The 7,727-nt window shown below is 44.3% G+C and overlaps 1 protein-coding gene across 5 annotated transcripts in view; it reads right to left on the reverse strand.

The window, feature by feature from the left end:
* The window catches only part of LOC142571933 (cytochrome P450 1A1-like), a 28,861-nt gene extending 21,588 nt beyond the window's left edge, over positions 1 to 7,273 (reverse strand). For 2 of the 5 annotated variants that reach the window (XM_075680665.1, XM_075680661.1), the window contains exons 1-2: positions 4,914 to 6,150; positions 1,960 to 2,172 (exon numbers count right to left, since the gene is read on the reverse strand). In XM_075680665.1, the coding sequence (XP_075536780.1) occupies positions 1,960 to 2,125 (166 nt within the window). In that variant the 5' untranslated portion in view covers positions 2,126 to 2,172; positions 4,914 to 6,150. The other 3 variants (XM_075680663.1, XM_075680664.1, XM_075680662.1) reach the window with 3 other exon arrangements.
* Between the last annotated feature and the right edge of the window lie 454 nt (positions 7,274 to 7,727).

The raw sequence follows: 7,727 nt of genomic DNA on the forward strand, positions 1-7,727 counted from the left end.
TAGCCCGCAAAGAAACTCCACGTCTCCTCATCGATTTCTTAAGAGAGACCGGTTTGATGGACATATGGTGAAATCCTTCAGCGGTATTGTGCGAGACGCTCGGGCGGAGCAATTGCCGGCCTTGTTCGCCAGGCTAAACCCGCCTGTTGCTACAATTCACCACCACCACCACCACCACCACGATTAAAATCCATTTCTCTAGCTACAGTGCTATCGAGTCAGCTACTGTTGCTTCTCTGGGGGGAAATAATTTAAGTAAAGTACATCTCTGTGGTAACTTATAATATAACGTACATTCTGCTAAAAGCAAAAACAAAAGCATAAACTGTGAATGATATACAAAGTCGGGAAGATTAGCTTCTGGCTATGATAAAGAAACTAGTGGCAGCACTGTACCTGCACACACTAAAGGAGTGCATAAGCTACAGTGAGCTTTAAGAAAGCTATTGCCGAACACTTTACTAAAGCTGTTCCATTACTCTGCTAATCCTGCCCATTACAGTCTAAATAACACACCCTTAACAGCCATGGCTTCTTAACGATATTTCTAGCTCATTATAACACAGCAGCTATCGTTGATTCTTCATGTAATTTGTGTTATAAACCGCGCAAGTCGAGTTCTCGGCTTTCTATGTCGAAACATTTCATCGGCACCGCCACCCAGTAGCTTCACTTTTGCAAAATATTGGTTAGGCACCAACTTGAATATGCCTGCTCAATTTGGGACCCTGGCCAGGTAAAGCTATCTAACCTTCCAGGATTCGTCCTGAATCACAGCACTCGGTTTATTCGTTCTAACTATATATTTGTTATTCTAGTGCTTCCTCTATGAAACGAATACTTCACTTACAAGAACTCGCTGTGCGCCGAACGTGTTCGCGACAGTCTCTATTCCGTAAACTGTTCTGCCTAATTAATAATCAATAACAAATCATTTTAAACACTAACTAACAATTAAATTCCATAATTAGTACTTACAAGGCACCTAATTATTAGTTAATTATTCGTATGGTAAATTATCGATTACCATGCTTTCAGTCAGCCCGTGGCTTTATAGAGAGGAGGTACAAGAAAAGACACGAGTTTTATCAGCTGTCTTGAATTTCCTGTAGTTAAGAGAGAGAGAGAAAGAGAAAGAGAGCAAATGATAAATGAAAGGTAGGGAGGTTAACCAGGACTGCTATGTGATATAGGCACGGAGGTGGTTCCAGTCTTCCGAGCTTCTTGGTAAAAATGAGTCTGAGTATACTTTTGTGCCAACGAAAGGGTACGCAAACTTTTTGTGAATGATCAGTGTGAGGCGATATGTATGGTGGCTGATGGAGAAACTATTCATAAAGTATCTGATCGAAATAATCAGAGTGCTGAGATTCTGGACGAAATCTGAAAGGTTAGATAGTTTTATCTGGCCAGGATCCCAAATTGAGCTATACCATTGAGCAATTAAATAATTAATTAATTAGCACCGTCGGGCAACTTCCTGCGGCACTCCCTAAATACATAGAATTCTGGAGTGTGCGGAACAGAGTTCACATAATAATCCTGAAGGCTGAGGATACAACAATCGTTTCTTTGCGCACGATGGTATAACTGTAAGGTTTAAGTTAGGCCTACCAATTGTTTGCCATGTCAAGCGATGCTAATATGTCAGCTATGACGGACGGTTACCCCAAGTTAAACATTCAGCTCAGGAAAGTATGGCAAGGAAACACGCGAAATTAATCTAACAGCAAAGACATGCTTGAGGCAACAAACACGAGAAAACGATTTCGCTTTATTGCGCTAGAGTCACACACAAATAAGGAAACGATAAATCCCCCCCAAAAAAACTTCAGGTGCATTATGACGATAACGTACACAAAAACGGAAAAGTTGTACGAATTCTTATTCAATTACTGCTAATGCTTTTCTTTATCGTAACTCCTACCCCCCATAGAAAAGGCGTTGTGAATCACTTACTAAGAAGGTTTCCGACCAGTGGCAAAGGGAATGGCCCCCTGGGGTACTTGGAAACCCGTTGGTAGAAACGGCCGACAAAGTAGGATACTGCGAAGACCAGTGCAGTGGTGATCCACCGCCAGTTCCAGAGGGATGACAGGGCGAGCCTCTCCAGAAGAGCGCTCATGGCTGGCTCTTGCTTCTACGTTCCGAGTCCTCCAGCGGTCGGCGAGTCTGATGAATAGCAATAGTGGGCAGAGTGTGTTGTCACGTTTTCCGAAATTCATGAGGTCATTATGCGTCCTGCTGCGCGCTTAAGAAAGAGAGATAGAGAAAAAAAAAGCTGTTTATTTAAAAAGAAAAGTGATTAGCCAGCGCTTATTCGCCAGAGGGGAAGAAAAGCGGTTGAATGTGGGCAGAAAGAGAGCGAGAGAGGGATAAAATAGTAAGATACGAGTTTTGTGATGTTATCGGCAGCAGAGTAATTGTTCTAGTTGGTGAAGGCAGGTAATCATGTTAAAACATGATGGTTACTGAAACACACACACACACACACACACACACACACACACACACACACACACACGCACACGCACGCACACGCACACGCACGCACACATACACGCACACGCACGCACACACGCACGCACACGCACGCACACGCACGCACACGCACACACACGCACGCACACGCACGCACACGCACACGCACGCACACGCACGCACACGCACACGCACGCACACACACACACACACACACACACACACACACACACACAAACGCGCGCGCACGCAGGCACAGAAAGTAGCTATTGTGACGGGGCTCGTAACACTATTACCGTAGAAATAATTTAACTCATCACAAAACATGAATCGCAGGAACATTGGCTTCATAAACGAAATAATACTTTCTCGCAGCTACGGCCACACTTGTCGCCTGCCTCCGAAAGCACGCGTATAGTGGCTATCGCGTTCACCTCACTGTTTTCAGCATGCTTCTGCAGCGAAAGGCTACATCCTCACTGCAAATCGAAAGATTCAAATAAAAAAATGTTTCATGGCGTTTTGCGCGTTACCGTTTCGTGATTAGACACCCTGACAGGTAAGCTTTTATTGCGCTAAATAAAAGTGAAAATTCGTTGTCAGTCCTTTTTAATGAAGCTAGGTAGAGCGGGTATGCCGGCCAACGCGGTTTTTCTGTTGTCGTACATTTTGATAACAACGCAAGGGGTAAATTGTCCTCTTAAATTCACGATGAGCAGGGGCGTGTTATAAGGCAACTGGTTGCTTTGACATTGAGCATTTAGCTGTTGCACCCGCCGTCCTGACTACCCGTATTTGAAAAGCAGCGAATGTCTGACAGTCGTTTTGTAGTTTTGCTGTGGTGTTGCGGGTCGAATTTATATGATGCGACCCGCAACTAAAGCTCCGAAATGATTTACATGCACCGCTTAAGGGGGCTCGTATTGTTTTATTGGGCTAGTTAATGGAAGTAATCAAAACCAGTGCATTTCTTCTATCTCCTTTCAAAAGTTTATATAATGTGCTTAGTTGTCCATTCTTAATTAACATCGATAGCATGTTTGCCTGGTGGTTTCAAAGATTTACCGTAACACTTTAAAATGAAGTTCTTCATTATTTGGTCAGCATATGCGCAGCAGCTCAAACGGCGATACCGAAGCCCTATGAACTCTTCCATACCTATTTATTCTCGTAGTACCGCTATGAAGCTGTCTTGCACGACCTTAGTAACTCACGTAGTGGTCGAATTTGACTAGCGGAATTAACCATTGATATATTCTTTTAAAAATGCATATATTTTTTTTAAAAATCAGCTCTAATTTGTTTAAAACTAGCAAAGGAGTAAGTTTCATTAAAGAAGCGCAAAATCTTTGGAACCTAATTGTAGTCATCCCACTATTACAAGGCGTAAGTTAAAATGAACTCGACCCACAAACTGGAACGACAAACTGGCATATCCTGGACATATTGACTGTACTACAATATTCGCCTGCTTCTTGTGTCAAGCACAGCTGCGACAGTATTTTAGCCCCCATAATATATGTAAATATATAAATATAAATAAATATATTATAAATAATAAATATATTATAAAAAACGCACACACAAAGACCACATGAAATCGTAGCCACCATGAATATCCACAGATTCCATGACAGCAAAATAATAATATTAATAAATAATAAAAACTACGAATGGTGTTTCCATTGCCAATGTAGTGGTGTTTAACTCGCATGCCATAAATACTTGCAATATACATGGTACGTCAAAATGAAACGGCATATTATGAGCGCGGTTTACGAAGCAACGCTCGCCAATGTTAAAAAAACAAAAACAAATACAAGCATGGATTGTTTTAACGATAATTTGAGAGGAAATAGTTCACGGCCACTACTAGCATGTTCAGAGGCAGTTTCGCGTTTTGATAACACTTCGTCTCAGAGTCGATCCTTTCATTCTCCTGTCTTTTTTCTTCAGGCGCAAGATAAGCACATGCTGAATCCGTAAAGAAGTCACTGCCTCAATAGCACATGGACTTTGCAATTCATTTTTCTATTCAAAATTTACAACGGCTGTAAGGCGAAACCGACTCCGATGTGCGACTTCACAAACTCGAAAGGAACTCGGGGCGAGAAACCCGTCGAGTTCTGCCTGCGCTTAGCCAATCTGGTGAGCCCAGCTTGTACTCACCTGAATCCAGTAAAATGGATTGGGCTTCTCCAATGAAAATGGAGTCACTGATAGGATCTGACGTATTGTGTAGAGGGACGCTGTGACGGCGAGTCTCAAGCGTCACTGGCGCATCAGGCTACGACAAGCCCGAAACGCACGCCGTCGTAAGTCAAAACAAGAAGCCACGCTGCCACACACTCGGCAGTTGCGTCGTGTTCGCGCGTCCTTGAGCCACCGTGCTGACAGTTGCAACGCTCCCTCTTAGCCCAGCTTGTACTCACCTGAATCCAATAAAATGGATTGGGCTTCTCCAATGAAAATGGAGTCACTGATAGGATCCGACGTATTGTGTAGAGGGACGCTGTGACGGCGAGTCTCAAGCGTCACTGGCGCATCAGGCTACGACAAGCCCGAAACGCACGCCGTCGTAAGTCAAAACAAGAAGCCACGCTGCCACACACTCGGCAGTTGCGTCGTGTTCGCGCGTCCTTGAGCCACCGTGCTGACAGTTGCAGCGCTCCCTCTTTCTCCACTTCTTCTTCTCTCTCTCTCCACAACCGTCTAGTTTCGTGACGTACTATTTCACTCTCGACGCACGACCCCATTCTCGCCGCCGTTTACGATGCTGGCCGGAAAGGCGAAAGAAACGGTGTGTTTGTTGTCGCACTGGCTGACGTTGAAGAGATCCTCAGTGCTGAAGACCAACGCTGCCACACTATAGTGAGCTTGGCACTGGAGCACACAACGGCGACGTATGCGCTAAGCAACGCAGCTATGGCGACGAGATAGCACCAGTGCGAAGGGTCAAAAAGCAACGATGAGCAAACAATCTTTATCGTATCTTCTCAAAACAGCTCGGCAGGCATCGTTGTAAAACCTTTGGACTCTATCCCACGCTAACACGAAACTCTTTGTTTACTAAGGTGCCGCTAAACTAGAAAATAGTGATCTTGATTATGGAGGCAACTTTCCGACAAAAGCGTCCTGAAGGCCTGCTTGGACTCTCGGAACTTCAAGGACAGCGACTTCCTCAACTTCGGCCATCATTGCTCCTCTGGCAATTTTGGGAGGAGTTATTTTAGCATTTACTACTTAGCCGTCCTCTACTCGTAATTATAAGTATCAAATAAGCTATCCTTTTGCTAACTTCTGTATAACCGCTACAGACTGTTCACTTTCTCTTCATATAGAATTAATTACATTTTTCACTCAAACAAGCACCGTTTTGTTTGGCGACACGGAACAGAATATATTACATAATCCCCTGATATGTGGATGCCGTAACCGCCTCACATAAGGCGAGCCCTTGAACTTACGGAGCAGGCTGAACAGTACAATATGGGGAGGGGAGGGGGTAATCTGTAAGTGTCCATTTCACCTTCTGCTGAAGTTCTGATTGGTTGGGCTGGGTTACAGGTCAGGAGGCGACAGGCGCCCCCACCAAATCAGCACTTCATCAGCTGACGAAATAGACATGTCCACTAGGTGGACGTTTCTAAAGTACCCTCCCACTCCAACCCTCACCACATCTCCCCGGTTGCTTCAGCAGCACGTTGCACCAGCGAGCCAGAGACAGCGTTGGATGCCGTTGGATGCGAAATGGATACCATTTTGCAATTCTATCTATGCATCTTCCTATGACTTCACTAAAGAACAAAGTTATACACGACCGCAAACGTTTATTACAGTTAATCATGTCTCAATAAAGTAGTGTTTAAACTTTCCCACATGGTATACGTAAATTTGGTACCACTGTGGAGAGAAGCGCAGTAATTTGACTTTGCCTCGGCCTGCAGAATACCTTGAAATGCTGCTCATAGCGCCCTCTCGGGAGAGAAAATGGGACTCCGTTGAGCCCTCGTTTCTTCCGTGAGGCGATAGGCAGCGTCGGCGCCTGTTATTCCGGCACCATTTGTCGGAAACCGAGAAATATTGATCGTGATGAGCGAACAACGTACGACTTTTGATATTATCCCGCTTATGGCGGAACTGCTGTGTTTCGTTCGTCTGGCCATGTCTGGGTCACATAACATCACATAACAAGCTAGGGCACATAACACTGCAGCCAAGAATTTGATGTGGAAGTTCGGAGTGGAACGCTAATGCACATGTCATGGTGCCGAACTGTGAACACTGCATATTTAAAAAGCTGGTACCTTAGCCTTTTGTGGAGTCCTTAAGTGACTCCACATAATTTAGCCAGTGGTAACGGATACGATCATTTCTTCAAGGAGTCGTGGGCACAGAGCTTGATAATATCAATTTTTTGTACAGGCTGCCAACTCGAGACCTTTCGGTACCATGCGAGACTTTCTGTACACACGGTTACACTGGTATGTAATAAATAGCGCCAATAGATGCGGAGAGCCGCCACAGTTAAGGCGAGAATCAGAATAAAAATAGACCTCGGCCACGATTGCGCAATAGTGTACCATTCCAGATTTTTATTCTTATGCGTAGGCGATACTGTTGTGTTCCTCGCCTTAAAGGGACACTAAAGTGAAAAATTATTTCTTCTGCATCAGTAAATTACCGTTCTACAACACCAAAGACACCACTCTTACAACGATAAGACGTTTGGTAAGCCAGATAAAGCGCAAGAACGAAATACGGGTGGCGACGCCTACATAAGTTCCCGCACCTGGGGGCTGCGACGTCTTGGATTTTGATGGCATCTTCTAGGGCCTACTAATTATATATAGCAGTACAGATTGATTACATTGTGTTATAAAGGAACCAAATATTAAACAACGCAAGTTTCGGGAACCTTTATTCAGCCAACGCGGCCCAAATGTGAAAACATACTTTGGAATTCCTGACGTCATGCTGACGTACCGGTGCTGGGGTTTCGGCACGAAATTCAAATACCAATACTTGGACCTTCATTTTCTCATCTAATAATCAAACTATTTTTTAAATGACTGCCTGCAGGGTTCTCAAACAATGCTTCGTTAGTCTAACCTGATTTATTGTTTCGCTTTAGTGTCCCTTTAACTGTGGCGGCTCTCCGTATCTTCCGGCTCCATTTATTACATACTAGTGTGAACATGTGTACAGACGTGTGCACTTTGAGCAAAGCGCCACCCCCGAAACAA

The sequence above is a fragment of the Dermacentor variabilis genome, chromosome 2, assembly GCF_050947875.1.
Source record: "Dermacentor variabilis isolate Ectoservices chromosome 2, ASM5094787v1, whole genome shotgun sequence".
Classification (NCBI taxonomy): domain Eukaryota; kingdom Metazoa; phylum Arthropoda; class Arachnida; order Ixodida; family Ixodidae; genus Dermacentor; species Dermacentor variabilis.